Source organism: Rhinopithecus bieti, unplaced genomic scaffold (assembly GCF_001698545.2).
Source record: "Rhinopithecus bieti isolate Rb0 unplaced genomic scaffold, ASM169854v2 scaffold_41649, whole genome shotgun sequence".
Lineage (NCBI taxonomy): Eukaryota > Metazoa > Chordata > Mammalia > Primates > Cercopithecidae > Rhinopithecus > Rhinopithecus bieti.
The window spans coordinates 508874-523271 of NW_016816893.1; the positions used below are offsets into that span (position 1 = coordinate 508874).

The window sequence follows — 14398 nt, forward strand, 5'->3', positions numbered from 1 at the left end:
GCCTGGGTGACAGAGCAAGACTCCATCTCAAGAAAAACAAAAAAATTGTACCTGGACACACACACACTTACAAATAAAATATCTCTTTTTATACTTATTTACTTTTATTATTCCATTATTAATTTATGTTTTGTCAAAGCACTCATTATACCATATTGTAGTTGCCTGTTTACCTATATATTCTATTAGTTTGAATTGGAAATTTCCAGGTCCTAATACGTGATATCCTTTTGGTAAATAGAATAAATTAATTAATTAACTTCCAGGTCCTAATACGTGATATCCTTTTGGTAAATAGAATAAATTAATTAATTTTGACCTGGGCGCAGTGGCTCACACCTGTAATCCCAGCACGTCAGGAGGCTGAGGTGGATAGATCACTTGAGGTCAGGAGTTCGAGACCAGCCTAGCCAATACGGTGACACGATATGTCTACTAAAAATATAAAAATCAGCAGGGCATAGTGGTGCACACCTGTAATCCCAGCTACTTGAGAGGCTGAGGCACGAGAGTCGCTTGAATTTGGAAGGTGGGGATCACAGTGAGCCAAAATTGCCCCACTGCACTCCAACCTGGGTAACAGAGCAAGACTCGGTCTCAAAAAAAAAAAAAAATTTTTTTGGGCGGGCGCGGTGGCTCACGCCTGTAATCCCAGCACTCTGGGAGGCCGAGGCAGGCGGATCACAAGGTCAGGAGATCGAGACCATCCTGGCTAACACAGTGAAACCCTGTCTCTACTAAAAAATACAAAAAATTAGCCTGGCGCAGTGGCAGGCACCTGTAGTCCCAGCTAACCGGGAGGCTGAGGCAGGAGAATGGCGTGAACTCGGGAGGTGGAGCTTGCAGTGAGCCGAGATGGCGCCACTGCACTCCAGCCTGGGCGACAGAGCAAGATTCCGTCTCAAAAAAAAAAAAAATTTTTAAATGTAATACTTACTGATTTTACTGTCCACCAGATGACTTGCTAGGCACTAAAAATGACACAAAATAAATCTCAGTTCCTGCCTGAATTTACTTATCATTTTACTCATGATGTTTAAGAAAATATCAAGTTAAATGAGGACCAATAGCCATCCAATGAGTTCCTTAAAATTCCATGCCCAGGGTGGGCATGTTGGCTCACGCCTGTAATCCTAGCAATTTGGGAGGCCAAGGTGGGCAGATCATCTGAGGTCAGGAGTTCAAGACCAGCCTGACCAACATGGAGAAACCCCGTCTCTACTCAAAATACAAAATTAGCCAGGTATGGTGGCGCATGCCTACAATCCCAGCTACTCAGGAAGGCTGACGCAAGAGAATCGCTTGAACCCGGGAGGCAGAGATTGCAGTGAGCCAAGATCACGCCACTGCACTCTAGCCTGCACAACAAGAGCAAAACTCAGTCTAAAAAAAAAACACACACACATTCCATGCCCAAATGTGAATCTGATAGCAAAATAAGCTGTATTATTTAATGCATTAAAATAAAATATAAGCTTGAAATGCCAGGCACAGAAAATGATAGCAAGTCACCAAATATAGTATCTTCCTTCAAGTTAGTTCCTCATTTACATCCATCTCACATCTCACATCCATCTCTAGAAACAAAAATCACAAACTGTCTAGAAGTTCATTCATTTTTAAATACTTTGGATACTTACTTGGAGATCACCCAAAGTTTTAAATGACACAATTCTTTAATAGACAGCATAAGAGATCTCCTTACTTGGTACATGTGTTCTGATCCAACTTTCCTAGAATGCCTGTTCAGTTTCAAACAAGTTTCATTAAATATTGAAATATTGAATATTCCATCATCTTCTAAGAGATCATCTTCTAAAAGACAAGAGAGAAACTTATAGTTTGCACCAAATTAGCAAAATGCATCACGGCTGAATGCAAGTGAAACTCTGACACCTTAAGAGAGCCAACTGGGTGTTTAACAGGAATAATATTAAATCTGGCATCAATGGACTTATCTTCAAGTCCTGGCTCTCCAACTTCTCAATTGTAATTACCTTAGCTAAGTCACTGAACCTCAGTCTCCCTGTTTGTAAAATCAAGAAATTCAGCTTGCTTTTCTTATGTCACAGGCTGCTTAGATAAGCAAATGAAACATTTAATAATTGTTATAAATTAATAAAGAAAGCTGTGATATTTTTAGAAAGTTAATCCTGTCACTTGGATTGTCCATAGTAAAATGTCGTGCAGGTAAGCATAGCAGTAGCCAGAAAGTCTGAGAATAAGGAAAGTGGCAAATAAAAATCAAAGGCTATAGATTTAAACTCTCAGAGCAAGTGCTTTCCAACCTAGAAAATAACCAGAAAGTAGATGACCAAGCAAGAGGAAATTTGCTTTCACAGCAGACAGTATTTCAAGAGCTACTCAGCTGAGTACTAAGGCAATAAAATAATCAGAAAGCAGACTTGTTTTAACCATTGTACAGAAAAAAAAGTGATTTCATACCTCCTGCAGTCTAATTCATTCTTACAATGTTCTGTTTTCTTAATGTAGTCTAAAAGGATAGATTTGTTACTAATGAATTAAAGAAACAACAGAGTCAGGAATAACATCATTGATTTTCAAGAAAAAGTAAATTTCCTAACAAACAAGACTGTACTTTTTCTACCAATGGGAAAGGTGTAAATGTCTACCAAAGAGAAGCTATTTTATAACTACCTTTAATGTGTATTTCTCCTGTGGGAGTTTCTGCTACCTAAGAATGAGAACAATAAATTATTTTAGTCAAGATCAGAATTGTCCACAGCATTTTCAATATCACTGACATATTCGGCACAAGGCAACTAGCTGGGGAAAATATTCCTGCCTATAATTGGAAAGTGTAGAAAGATGGTTATGAGAGAGAATTTGAAGAGCTATCATATGTGCTCTCCTTTGTCTTCACAATTTTTATTTAACAGATTTCATAAGGACATCAGAAATGAAAATGGTCAATGTATGCATGCGATTTTGAGGAACACCAAGTGTCTGCATGTAAGAAATGCATGTATGTAAGAAATACCACATAAAGCTTCCGTCTCTGTACAGGCAGAACAGAAGCAGAAGTACTGTCTGCACAGCTCACATCTCAATATGATTTTCACATAAGATAGTCATTATCGTCTGAATTCAGGGGAAGATGGCAATGTGAACAAAGGCATCTGGCTCCCACTTCCCACGCCCAAGACTGACAGAAGTGATGGAGAATAAGTAAAAATGGGTCAAAATTTGCATCTGGGTTGGAAAGAAGGGTCGGTTGCCATACACAAGGCAGAAACATGAAGACATTTCAGCTTAGCACAGTATGGAAGAGCCCGGGGTAAAGAAAGACCCTAAGACCTACTGTGCAACCTGGCTTCCAAGCAAAGGAATGTAGTCCCAAAGTTTCAAAAGAAAGAACTGGAGGAGAACTAGAGCCCATGGAAAAATCAAGACAGGTCACAGGACAAATCAATGACCCTTGCTCTATCTGGAGCCATTTAGCCCAGTGATTCCCAAACTGCACATCAGAATCACCCAGACATCTGCAGATTTGAAGTCATGCTTTGACATCTATATTTTTTTAAGAGTTCACCTGACAATTCTTCTCTCTCTCTCTTTTTTTAACAGGGTCTCACTCTGTCACCCTGACTACACTGCAACCTCCACCTCCTGGGCTCAAGCAATCCTCCCACCTCAGCCTCCTGAGTAGCTAGGACTACCGGCATACACCACCAAGTCCAGCTAATTTGGGGGGTTTCTTTTGTAGAAATAGGGTTTCACCATGTCCCCAGGCTGGTTTCAAACTCCGGGACTCAAGCCATCCACCTGCCTCAGTCTCCCAAAGTGCTGGGATTACAGGCATGAACCACCACATCCCTAACCTCACCAGGCAATTCTGATAGGCAATCAGGTATATATTAAAAATAATAGTATATATACTACTATTGCTACTGCTAATAATAATAATAGTAATAATAATAATAATAGTCCTTCTTTAGCCCACTGTAGATTAGTAACAGGAAAGGACTTCGAAGTAGAAGCCTCAGGACCTGAAGGTACCATCTGGCAGAGAGGCTGGGTTAACAGAAGGGGCTTGCCTCTTTCCTGCCTTGGTAGGCTGTAGTGCCATAAAGAAGCCAGGCCCAAAGCCAACAACTTCACCAATCATAGCAAAATGCTCAGAAGTAAAGCACAGGGTGGTAGGCTTTCTCACAGCTGCTGCCCAAAGGACACTGGATCACCCAACCAGCAGTAAATCCATTCATACTGAGATCTGACATAAACATACTAACATTATCCAATTGAAAGGAAGATCAAAGGGAAGGCCATCCATTTTATTATGAGGGAAATATCAGACCTAGACTGAATTTTTATCTTCTAAGGATAAATAATCCAGAAGGGTGGAAAAAAAAACTGCAAAATGATTCTACAAAGAAGGAGAGGGAAGGAAAGGAAGATTGTGCTCGGGAGGCAAAGAACAAGCATATTTATAAACATGAAAATATTGAGCAAAAGAATGGTAAAATTAGGTAGCATCTGTTTCGTATGGTCAATACAAATTTTTAAAATAGATTCAAACAAGAGATAAAGGATGAGATAATAAGAGAACGTGACAGCAGAGAGGAAACTGGTAGAGAGAAGCAGAAATAAAAAGGGAACTAGATGAGACCCAAAGAAAAGGAAATGAAAGTGCAACAGCAGAATTTAAAGTGCATTGGAAATGGTAAAGATAGGAAATGTCAATTCAAAAATGCATATTTGCGTAAGTGCACATAGAGAACAAACTTGTTATATATTCAAAGAAGTCAGAGGAAAAAGACATGGACAATAAAAGGAGAAAATGGGAAACCCATGTGGACGAACAAGCAATTCCACATAGGGGTATTTGAAGAGCAAAAAACAAACTTTTTTTAAAAAAGCAATAATCAGAGATGTAATAAAAGAAAATGTTCCTAATATACAGTTAAGCCAAATTCTAAAGACCAAAAAACTCACAGGAGGCTGGGCAAGGTGGCTCATGCCTATAATCCCAGCACTTTGCGAGGCCAAGATGGGTGGATCACTTGAGGTCAGGAGTTTGAGATCAGTCTGGCCAACATGGTGAAACCCTGTCTCTACTAAAAATACAAAAGTATCTGGGTGTGGTGACACATGCCTGTAATCCCAGCCACTCGGGAGGTTGAGGCACGGAAATCTCTTGAGCCCAGGAGGTGAAGGTTGCAGTGAGCCAATATCACACCACTGCACTCCAGCCTGGGTGACAAAATAAGACTCAGTCTCAAAATGACAACAACAACAGCAACTCACAGGGTACTTGGAAAACTTAGTGCAAAACATGAACATTTCTATCTGCCCACTACCCAAACAGAGGTTTCATGAAGGAAGAGACTTCTGTGTCACTATCGAATTCTCAATGCCTAAAAAACATCAGACACATAATAGGTGGTCAATAAACATTTGCCAGGTACATTAATAAATGATTAATGTCTTAAATTTTATGGCTAAAGAAGCCTTCATGATACACAAGCTGAAAACCAAATTGCTTACATAGAATTTTTTATATTTTATTTATTTATTTGAGACAGTCTCGCTCTATCACCCAGGCTGGAGTGCAGCGGTGTGATCTTGGCTCACTGCAACCTCCGCCTCCCGTGTTCAAGCAATTCTCGTGCCTAAGATTCCCGAGTAGCTGGAACTACAGGCACACACCACCCCCCCTGCCGGCTAATTTTGTAATTTTGGTGTTTCGCCATGTTGATCCTGGCCTCAGGTGATCCGCCCACCTAAGCCTCCCAAAGTGCAGGGATTACAGGCATGAGCCACCGCACCTGGCCAGGATTTTAAAAAAAAAGAAAATCACACCTTCTTCTAACTCTTCTTTCAAAGCTTCCAGTTCCCAATGTCAATATGAAATACTTCTAGAATTCCAAGAACAAAAGTTTATGACCCAATAATTTTATCTTCAATCAAGCTCTCATTCACATGTGAAGGCAACAAAAGACATTCTCAGATCATCATGGACTCAGAAAGTATCCCATTGCCTCCCTGAGGAGCAGGCAAAACACCCTACAGGGAGAGAAATAGAGATAGAGAAATAATAGAGAATGTGGTTTGAAAAGACTGTCAATAAGCACTGAAACTATTAAAACATGTACCCAAGGTTAAATCATTCCTACCAAGGTTTCTAAAAATCAATATAAGAGTGAGCTCTTTGAAGAGATAATACATGTTAAAAATAAGAAACTGGGCCGGGCGCGGTGGCTCAAGCCTGTAATCCCAGCACTTTGGGAGGCCGAGACGGGTGGATCATGAGGTCAGGAGATCGAGACCATCCTGCCTAACACGGTGAAACCCCGTCTCTACTAAAAAATACAAAAAACTAGCTGGGCGAGGTGGCGGGCGCCTGTAGTCCCAGCTACTCGGGAGGCTGAGGCAGGAGAATGGCGTAAACCCGGGAGGCGGAGCTTGCAGTGAGCTGAGATCCGGCCACTGCACTCCAGCCTGGGCGACAGAGCGAGACTCCGTCTCAAAAAATAAAAAATAAAAAAAAAAATAAGAAACTGGTAATATAATGCCATACTAAACCAATAACCTAAGAGGAGAGAGAGGGGAAGAAATAAAAGGGAGTTTTATAAATAAAAGGAATGCTAACTTATCTCATTCAGGGAAAAGTTAACAATATTTCAGTCTTAACACTGGTAAAAAAAGAAATACACACTCAAATAGAATTTGTCTTTTTTAAATGTGATCACTTGCAGGAAAGAAAACAAAATCTGTACTATCTGACTCACTGGAAAAGAAAATCTGTGTAACAAAAAGAAAACAAAAGACACAGCAAAGTAGCATTAAAAAGGGAAAAAACAGACCAGGAACAGTGGCTCACACCTGTCATCCCAGCACTTTGAGAAGCTGAGGTGGCAGGATCCCTTGAGGCCAGGAGTTCAAGACCAGCCTGGGCAATATAGTGACACCTTGTCTTTACAAAAATTTACAAAATGAAAAAATTAAGTGATCTGCATAACTGTGGTCCCAGCTACTTGGGAGCTGAGGTAGGAGGATTGCTTGAGTCTGGAAGGTCAAGGCTGCAGTGAGCCTTGGTTGCACCACTGAACTCCAGCCTGGGCAACAGAGCTAGACCGTATCAAAAAAAAGAAAAAAAAGAAAGGAAAAAAGAGGCCAGACATGGTGGCTCACGCCTGTAGTCCCAGCTACTCAGGAGGCTAAGGCACAAGAATTGCTTAAAACTGGGAGGCCAAGGTTGCAGTGAGCCAAGATCACACCACTGCACTCCAGCCTGGGTGACACAGCGAGATTCTGTCTCATTAATAAATAAATAAATAAATAAATAAATAAATAAATGGAAAATCATATCACAAATAAGAATGATGTAAGTTGGATAATTTATCTAATCAAAAATAAAAGTTTTCCAGAAAGGTTGTCAATACATGCTGTCTCCTAGAGTACATTTGTAGCAATATTATTCAGATAGCTTTCAAGAAGGAAAAAAAGTAGACAAAGGCATATCATGCAAACGCAAGCACAAATAAATCAAGAAGACAATATTACTTTCAACATATAATTCAAGGCAAAGGTATTAAACAGGCTAAAACAAGCCACTTGTTACTAGTGAAAGAATCTATAATAAAGATATCAGTCATGAACATAAAAATCATATCAAAATGTGTGAAACAAACCAATAAGAATTTCTAAGAGGAACAGAAAATGGCATCCATGTTAAAAATAAACAAAAACCAGAAGTACTGAATAATCTTATTAATAAAGTTGACTTAATAATAGATCTTACTCCCCTTACAGACAAACACTCTACCTTATTATCTAGCACCTACTGATGTTACCAAACTTGGCCAAATGCTAAGACCCAAGAAAATGTCAATAAATACTCCAAAACATACCAAAATGTAATAAAACTAGAAAATAACAACGCAGTATAAATGTTACAAAGAAAAAATCTACCACTGTATAAAATGCTTATAATTAATTATTCAAAGGGAAAATCACAATAGTAATTATATAATGCTTTGAAAGTAAGGGTAAAGCGAATGCATATTAAAACACTCATAAATAATTATTCTGTCAAACAGAAAATCAGAATAGCAATTACATCATGCTTTGAAACATGTATCAATGCCTAAAGAATTCTGCCAAAGCTCAAATCTGCAAGAGAGAAAGAAACATTAAAGACTTTCATTATCAAACAGAAAAGAATGGAAATAAGTTGAATTTTGTTATGCATTCAGCTCAAGAATTTAGAAACAGAACAATATAACCAATTTAACAGAAATATGGGCTGTGCACTGTGACTCACACCTATAATCCAGTACTTGGGGAGGCGGAGGCAGGCATATCAATTGAGCCCAGAAGTCCAAGACCAGCCTGGGCAACACGGCGAAACCCTGTCTCTACAAAAAATACAAACATTTGTCAGGCATAGTGGTGCATGCTTGCAGTCCCAGCTACTTGGGAGGCTGAGGTGGGAGGATCACTTGAGCCCAGGAGGTCAAGGTTGCAGTGAGCCGTGATTGTACCACTGCATTCCAACCTGGGTGACAGAGCCGGGTGTCTCAAAAAAAAAAAAAAAAAAAAAAAGAGAGAGAGAGAGAGAAACATGGAGAAGGAAAATAAAACAAGAGGAGAAATTAGTGAGTTTGAAAAAGAAAAACAATTTCAAAACCCAAGAAGAGTTCATTCATTGGGGAAAAAAAAATAGTAATAAAACACACAACCCAAACCAATCAACCTCTAAAAAGAGAAAGAGAACCAAACTTAGGAGTCAGAATAACCTGGGATTATACAACCTATAGACCCAGAGGAGATGAAAGCAAATATTTCATCTGACATTCTGCTAATATGTGTAATATATCAACCAAATATACATTTTTTAGAAAAATATAAAAATTGACTCAAGAAAATGTCAGAAACATAAACAGACCCAAAATCATGGAAGAAATTGACAAAGTTGTCAAAGAATCATCTCCTTTAAAGGGTGAAACTTCAATGATATTTTGAGAAAACGTTCAACTTTAAAGGAAGGGAATAATTCCAATGTGACATAAACTATTCCAGAGGGAAAAGCAATGGAAAACTTCCCAGTTCATTTTAAGGAAAATAGCGTAACTCCGATAATGAAATCAGAACAGAATGTCCAGGATCTGGAGGAAAAGAATGACAAGTCTTTATAATAGTGCATAAGTAAACAGAAGACTTGAGTATACACTGAGTAAATGTGGAAACATACCTTGCTCCCAGTTAGGATGGCTCAATATAAATCCTAATTCTCTCTAGATTAACTTGCAAATATAATCTAATTCCCTTTAGTCCAGAGACATTAAATAACTCAGCCATGATCAGCCAACTCTTCACTACAGAGTTAAGATGCAAAACCAGATCTGCCTGACTCCAAAGACCATGTTTTTCCCAAGGGAAAGGAACTTGAACAGGTAATTGGATATTAGTAAAAACAGCTGATGCCAAACAGCAACCTGTCATCCTCACTGAATAGTGACCAGTGAGTGATGATCTTTTAAAGACATTTCCCTATAGTATTTTACTCATAATTTTGTAAGGCTTCTCTGATTAGTTACCATATTAATTTTATAATATCTTTGCCTACATATTATTTACTTGCAAAGAATTAATTTTGTTTTATTTATATACAAATATGAAGAGACCTAATTTGTATAATCTCATAGTTGGTTTTATATTGTTAAGATTGGCAGACTTTTTCAACTATTTCTGCTGAATCTATGTCACTTCCCAGCTACTCGGGTTAAGGTACAGTTTAAGTGGGATAGCAAACAGCTAATTAAGAACTTTCTCAACTCCCCCAAAATAATAAATGACATTGGCCAGCTGTGGTGGTTCACACCTATAATCCCAGCACTTTGGGAGGCTGAGGTGGGCAGATCACTTGAGGTCAGGAGTTTGAGATCAGTCTGGCCAATATGGTGAAACCCAGTCTCTACTAAAAACACAAAAAATAGCCAGGCATGGTAGTGGGTGCCTGTAATCCCAGCTCCTCAGAAGGCTGAGGCAGGAGTATCGCTTGAACCTAGGAAGTGGAGATTGCAGTGAGCCAAGATAGCACCACTGCACTCCAGCCTGGGCGACAGGGCAAGACTCCATCTCAGAAAATAAATAAATAAATGACATCAATTACTTCTCAAGGTTTGTCTACAGGGTTTTTTGTTTGTTTGTTTTCTGAGACAGGGTCTTGCCCTGTCACCCAGGTTGGAGTGCAGTGGCATGATCAGAGCTCACTGCAGCCTTGAACTCTTGGGTTCAAGTGATCCTCTTGCCTCAGCCACCGGAGTAACTGGGACTATAGGCATGCACCATCACACTAGGCTAAATTTTCTTTCTTTCTTTTTTTTGGTAGAGATGGGGATCTCACTATGTTGCTCAGGTTGACCTCAAACACCTGGCTTCAAGCAATCCTCCTCAGTCTCCCAAAGTGCAGGGATTATAGGCATGAGCCACTGTGCCCCACCTGTCTACAAAGTATTTAATTAGTCCTCATACCTCATAACCAGAGGTTTTTTTTTTTTAACTTACTGTAATTGTCACAATGCTTTTAAAAACCGATGTGACAATTATGTACAATGAGGTTTATTTCTACTTCTTAAAGCTCCTTCCCTCCACACCTTTTTTCAGCTAACACCTACCCTCCTGCACCCTAGGGGTGCCCCTGCTTCCACCTCCCCACTCTCAACTTGATCCCCTTAAAGCTGCTGGGTCAGCCTCCCTGGCACCTCCTCTTTCACATGCAAGAGCAAGAAATGACTCTTTTTTTTTTTTTTTTTTTTTTTTTTGGAGACAGAGTCTTGCCTGTTGCCCAGGCAGGAGTGCAGTGGCACTATCTCGGCTCACTCACTGCAACCTCTGCCCCCTGGGTCCAAGTGATTCCTGTGCCTCAGCCCCCCGAGTTGCTGGGACTGCAGGCGTGCGCCACCACACCCAGCTAAGTTTTTCTATTTCTAGTAGAGATATGGTTTTGCCATGTTGGCCACGCTGGTCTGGAACTCCTGACCTCAAGTGATCCGCCTCCTTCAGCCTCCCAAAGTGCTGGGATTATAGGCATGAGCCACCACGCCTGGCCAGAAATGACTTTTGAGTTTACTGCCAAAGATAAGCCACATGGCTACCCTCTGTTGCCTTGGGTATTTGAGAGTGGACTGATCATCAGCTAGTGTTCTCCTTTTAAATGCCTTTTTGTTACTTGCCACCTCTCCCTGAGGGCTCAGCTGAGAAAAAATACCCCAGAGCCCATTCAGCCTGGTACCAAGAGAATACGGATCTCTCGACCTGCTCTAGTTCTACGGCTGGAGCAACTACGTCTGAGTATAAATCTCAGAAAGCAAATAGGAGCTCTCCAGCCCAGCTGATTCTGCAGCATACTTCCCCACATTCTGGGCTTAGCATTTTCTAGGAGGAAATGAGACTTCACCTCCACCTACCAGCTGTCTGGAAACCAATGACGGCTGGCACAGAGCGCCTGGGAGGTGCTGTGGAGATGTTCACGGTGTAGTTGGTGCCTGGGTACAGGGCTAGGCACACTTCTGGGGTCCTGCTGTTTGTGGTCAAGTTGACTGTCTCCTCATGAACTGATTCCATAGGGTCCAACCGTTGTCCTTTTATGGATATCTTCGAGAGGAAAAGACAAGAGAACCCCCTATGACTCCAGTCAAAACAATCCAGAATTTGTGGTACTGGAGCCCATTCTCCTGCTATTCCATTTTATACTGCGCTGCTCAGCCAGGGAGTGTTCGTAAGGTAAACCTCTGCTACCAGGTATCTGCTGATAAAGTCTGATCAGCCCGGTGAATATTAAACCCCTAGAAGAGACATAAATGAGGAATCTCCCTAGGAAGTGCTCTCCTGCACACGAATGATCAAATGGAGACAACTGCAACCTGAGGACCATTGGCTGCACTCTGTCACCAAGTCAGCAGACGCTCCCGGGCTTGCTGTGGGGGCGTGAAATACAAGCACTTGGAAACAAGCAATCGTGAGGATGCCAAATATAAACGCATCCCCCACACACGCACCCTGCTGAATGACAAACATGTTAAACACGAAATGCAAAATAACGAAATAATACAGATATCTTCAAAAATTCCATCCGCTCTTTTTAAATGACAGTGGGATCAGAAAGCAGTTAGATTGAGGCCAGGCGCGGTGGCTCATGCCTATAATCCCAGCACTCTGGGAGACCGAGGTAGGTGGATCACCTGAAGTCAGAAGTTCGAGACCAGCCTGGCCAACATGGTGAAACCCCATCTCTACTGAAAATACAAAAAATTAGCCAAGCATGGTGGTGCACACCTGTAATACCAGCTACTTAGGAGGCTGAGGCAGGAAAATCACTTGAACCCAGGAGGCTGAGGTTGCAGTGAGCTGAGATCCCACCACTGCACTCCAGCCTGGGCAACAGAGTGAGACTGTCTCAAAAAAAAAAAAAAAAAAAAAGCAATTAGATTGAAAAGCTCTCACGGAAGCAAGTCCCTCTGACTCATATTCCCATGGGTGACGTGTCTGTCCTAACAGGAAGAAGTAGATCGTTTTACTTACCACATATGCAATCTGGGGGTTTATTCTTCCTAAGTTGATTTGCCATCTCACACAGGTATCATTAAACACTGATACATCATCAATTTTTGTCAGAATTTCTAAAAGAGAAAAAGGCAGTCGACTTACAAAATGCATCAATGGGCTTTAGGAAAATTCTGAAGGAGATCAGTCTATCTGCACAGCTGGTATCTCTGCTGGTCACCATTCAACCTCAGAGGCAGACACTGAGTCGGGCAATGCAAGCTCTCCCAAGCCAGTCACCCAACTTCTCTTCATCAGGAATGAGCATGGCCCATTACCTGACTTAGAGGGAAAGGAAAGATTCCTGCTTGGGTATAGGTCAGAATTCCAACCTGTGATTCACTTGACAGGCCACTGATGCCACTGGCATTCCACTCGGGTAGAATGGAACGAGGCCCAGAACTGGGTCTGAGTGAGACCTTCCCTGCAATTGCACAGGTGAGACCTGCTTCCACCTTTCTCTTTCCAGCAGGATGGTGGGAAACTCCTTCAAGTCACTGCTATCCCAAGGGGGAAAATGGCATGTCTCACCACACAGGACCATGCCTCAGAAACAGGTTGGGGCAAACTAAAGAAATTCTCCACAAGGTTCCTAGGTACTTCTGGCACTCCTGTAACTGAAGCTATTTAATCTTCTTCTATCAGGAGGCCACAGATTCCTCTGGGTTGTTCTGCTTCTTTTAAATATTCTACATGTATTCCAGGTAATGAATTTAGCAATGTGGGAAACCATATGAAGGCCTTGGTTCCCCAAGGCAACATAGTTTTCAACAGTCCCAGTCAACCCTCAAGTGGTTGTTGAGAAAGGAAGAAGGAAAGGGGATCTAGCTTTTTATTTCCTTGAAATCAAATTTCCAGCCGGGTGCAGTGGCTCACACCTGTAATCCCAGCACGTTGGGAGGTCAAGGTTGGCAGATTACCTGAGCTCAGAAGTTTGAGACCAGCCTGGACAACATAGTGAAACCCCATCTCTACTAAAAATACAAAACTTAGAGAGGTGTGGTGGCACGTGCCTGTAATCTCAACTACTTTTGAGGCTGAGGCAGGAGAATGGCTTGAACCTGGGAGGCAGAGGTTGCAGTAAGCTGAGATTGCACCACTGCACTCCAGCCTGGGTGACAGAGCAAAACTCCAACTCAAAAATAGTAAAATAAAATAAAATAAACTCCCTACACACAAGTAATCTACTTGCAAATGATATGATCTTATATATTTCTATATATAAAACTCTAAGCAATCCACACCAAAACAAGTATTAGAGCTGAGAAAGGAGGTCAGTGAGGTTGCGGACTACAATGCCAATGTACAAAAATCTATTGTATTTCTATACACTAGCAATGAGCAGTCCAAAGATGAAATTAAGAAAACGATTTCGGCGGAGCAAGATGGCCGAATAGGAACAGCTCCAGTCTCCAACTCCCAGCGCGAGCGACACAGAAGACCGGTGATTTCTGCATTTTCAGCTGAGGTACTGGGGTCATCTCACTGGGGAGTGCCGGACAATTGGTGCTGGTCAGCTGCTGCAGCCCGACCAGCGAGAGCTGAAGCAGGGTGAGGCATTGCCTCACCTGGGAAGCGCAAGGGGAAGGGAATCCCTTGTCCTAGCCAGGGGAACTGAGACACACAACACCTGGAAAATCGGGTAATTCCCACCACAATACTGCGCTTTAAGCAAACGGGCACACCAGGAGATTATACCCACACCTGGCCGGGAGGGTCCCACGGCCACGGAGCTTCCCTCATTGCTAGGACAGCAGTCTGCGATCTAACCGAAACGGCAGTAGCGAGGTTGGGGGAGGGGTGCCCACCATTGCTGAGGCTTAAGTAG

General features: G+C 41.6%; 1 protein-coding gene across 2 annotated transcripts in view; it reads right to left on the minus strand.

Annotated features, from left to right (window-relative positions):
- Window positions 1-12643, minus strand: part of LOC108517501 (sushi domain-containing protein 1) — a 74334-nt gene extending 61691 nt beyond the window's left edge. The window contains exons 1-3 of one of the 2 annotated variants that reach the window (XM_017855477.1): window positions 12550-12643; window positions 11436-11622; window positions 1706-1815 (exon numbers count right to left, since the gene is read on the minus strand). In XM_017855477.1, coding sequence (XP_017710966.1) covers window positions 1706-1815; window positions 11436-11592 — 267 coding nt within the window. In that variant the 5' untranslated portion in view covers window positions 11593-11622; window positions 12550-12643. Of the gene's footprint in view, window positions 1-1705; window positions 1816-2658; window positions 2696-11435; window positions 11623-12549 lie in introns of those variants that run through there. The other variant, XM_017855479.1, reaches the window with a different exon arrangement.
- Window positions 12644-14398: the final 1755 nt, after the last annotated feature.